General features: G+C 51.1%; 1 protein-coding gene across 1 annotated transcript; it reads right to left on the reverse strand.

Moving 5' to 3' along the window:
- Positions 1–1,118: 1,118 nt before the first annotated feature.
- On the reverse strand, positions 1,119–1,406 carry LOC124655346 (auxin-induced protein 15A-like). The gene has a single exon (XM_047194259.1). The coding sequence runs from the start codon at positions 1,404–1,406 to the stop codon at positions 1,119–1,121; it is 288 nt and encodes a 95-aa protein (XP_047050215.1).
- Between the last annotated feature and the right edge of the window lie 1,440 nt (positions 1,407–2,846).

A 2,846-nucleotide genomic window follows, 5' to 3' on the forward strand; every position in this document is an offset into this window, starting at 1 on the left:
TCAGTTTTCCTCTCATCTATGCGCTGCTCGGTGCCTAGCATCCGGGCATATATATCCTTCAGCGGCATGGGATCTGTAAGAGCACGAGCTGAGACAAGTTGCACAAGAGAATCATAGTCTTGATCGAGCCCGTGCATGAGATAACCGGTGAACTCCGCAGTGGTAAGAGGCTGGCCAATGGACATCAGCGAATCTGCGAGAGCTTTCACCTCATTGTAGTAGACGGAGATCTTCTTGTCCTCCTTCTTGCACTTCTGGAGAGCACCACGAATCTGCATGGAGCGAGAGACAGTCTGCGAGGTAAAGCTGGCCTCAAGAGTGCTCCATGCATCAGCAGAGGAGGTGGCAAACAAGATGATTCCCTGGATGTCTTCAGTCGAGGTGGTCATAATCGCCGAGAGTAGCGCTGCATCCTGCTGGTGCCAGGCGGTAAACGCCGGGTTGTATATCAGCGGAGGAGCCTTGTCATCCGTCGCCAATGCAGGGGTTGGCGATCGACTCGGCTGGACATGGGAAAGTTCCATCGACGAACCCGAGTAAGGAGATGGCTGCGGAGCACGTTGAGAACCTGTGCCCGCCGGTAGAGGTAGTTGCCACCATTGAGGCGTATGGTGACGTAGGGGCGAGAATCAAACGGCCCCGACGAACCGCCGGTGGAGGAGCCACCACCGCCGCCACCAAAGTTGAGGACGGGATCAGAGAGCTTGGGCGCGGATGCGGACACAGTTTTGGAACTGACCGAACCCGCGGAAGTCAGCGAGGACATCGCCATCGATTTGCAGCGGAAGAGGAGTCGCCGGCGTGAAACCGATCTAGGTCAGCCGCCGGGCTCTGATACCATGAACGAAAGTAGGGTAGAAGTATTTGGTAGGGTAAGAGCCGTGCCTCATACGGGCGGCCAGGTATCCATTATATATAGGGTAGCACATTACAAATACATGATAAAATACGTACATACGTATACAACCTATACAGGGTAGTTTAACACGATGCTCAGCTAGAGACAAATGCATTGGTCCTAAAACAATCTATTCTTAGTAATCAACTAATAATCATATCGATGGCTGGACCGGCCGATGCATGCGCCGGCGCCGGTGTAGTCAGATGATGAGCTACAGCTAGTGGTGATCCACCGCTGCGGAGCCGACGATGTCGGCGAAGTCGCCCTCCGAACAGGGGATGGTGAGGCCGCCGGCGGCAGGGTGGTCGAAGCCGAACTCTTCCTCCACCCTCTTGAGGAGCACCAGGAAGGACGGATTCCTCAGGCACGCCGTCGGGATCACGAACCGCCTCCGCTGCTCCCCGACGTACACCGCGAAGTGCCCTCTCGGCACGTCCGCCGCAGAGGATGAACGGCTCCTCGCCATGTGCAGCCTTGACATGAGCTGGTAGAGTTTCCCCGCCATTGATCTCCTTCAATTCACACTGCGCTTCAGAGAACAAGACTGAGCTGCTGGTTCCAGTTGCAGGATGAAGAGTGTGGTGGGAATCGAGGCTAGCTTCTATTTATATAGCTCGGCATAGGCGCGGAGATGCTATGCTACTACAATATTGGAGCGAAGCATTGGGCAATCAAGCTGTGGGGTGAGCTGATCTGGGCACTAGTGGCATATGGCATGCGCTGCAACTAGTTGTGTGGCTGTTTCTCGTTGCTAAGCTGGACATGGCACATGGTGAGCGCACTGCTCCTATACGTATCTGAATCCTGAATATCTTTCTGTCTAATCAAATTAGGATACTATATATCCCAGTGCTGCAGAGATGAATGGGCGGGCCAGTGTGTCGCGACTCGTGAGGCGGCGGCACGAGTGCATCGTACCTGCTAGATGTATATGCACGGTGAAGTTGGTTGGTGCGTGAGCCGTCGACCAGCTCGGGAGGCAGCTCCAGCCATGGGCCGTGGCTGCCGCTCGATCCTCTCTACTCTCTGGGATGACACCACACCAGACGCTTGACTTGGGGTTCTTCTGCGACAGATTGGGCGTTGCGCCGTTTGGTTCAGACGGCGATCGCTTGACAAGACAGGTCGCTGGCGATCCATGTATTTTCAAAGTAAATTTGCAAGAATTGTTAGAAATTCCACTGTGTTTCGAGTTCTTGAGATGAGACCGAAGGCCGTGCGAGAATTGGCCGTTGCTGCGGTCTGGAGAGAGAATTGAAGGTCGTGTGCAAATTGCCCGGATTGTTTTATGGATTGTGGGAATGGACCAAGGGACACATGGGGTGCATCATTTGCATGAGTGTTTGGGCGGATGCGACGGATGCTCCAAAGTTCTTGACCCAGCAGCAGCCTGCGTGCCTCCATGCCGGCTTGATTTCTCTATGCGGGGATTAATGATTCCGGGACTGATGGAAAACCGGGGGCTAGCACAATACAAGCTCATGTATCTATCCTGGTATTCTGATGCGTCTTCAGCATAGAGACTTCGACTGCCAGCTTGGATGGAAGCCATGGCCGGTGTCGTTGCTGAATGCTACTGACAGTGACACTCGAGCTAGCAATAATGAAACACTGTCTCCAAGCTTGTATTTTCTGAAACGAAGCTACTAAGAGAGATTATAGATCGACCGTAAAGGACAGAGATTTGGTGCACATGAGCACCAACGATCCCTTTCTTGAAAAACAATTAAAAATTATATTTTTAAGTTTCAGAAAATTCTGAAAATAAATCATGATGTAGCCAGTATTGTATCTCACGATTGTGTAAAATTTTAACTGGAAATAATATGTATTTTAGGATACACAAAAAAAACAAATATGTGGATCTGAATATAGTGATTCAAATCTCTAAAAATAAATCAGATTTTGTAATTTTTGTATAGCTCAGAGAATAAAACATTTGAAA

This window comes from Lolium rigidum, chromosome 1, assembly GCF_022539505.1.
Source record: "Lolium rigidum isolate FL_2022 chromosome 1, APGP_CSIRO_Lrig_0.1, whole genome shotgun sequence".
Classification (NCBI taxonomy): domain Eukaryota; kingdom Viridiplantae; phylum Streptophyta; class Magnoliopsida; order Poales; family Poaceae; genus Lolium; species Lolium rigidum.

Coding starts and splice junctions, on each gene's coding strand:
- LOC124655346 (XM_047194259.1), bottom strand. CDS start 1,406: ATGGCGGGGAAACTCTACCAGCTCATGTCAAGGCTGCACATGGCGAGG.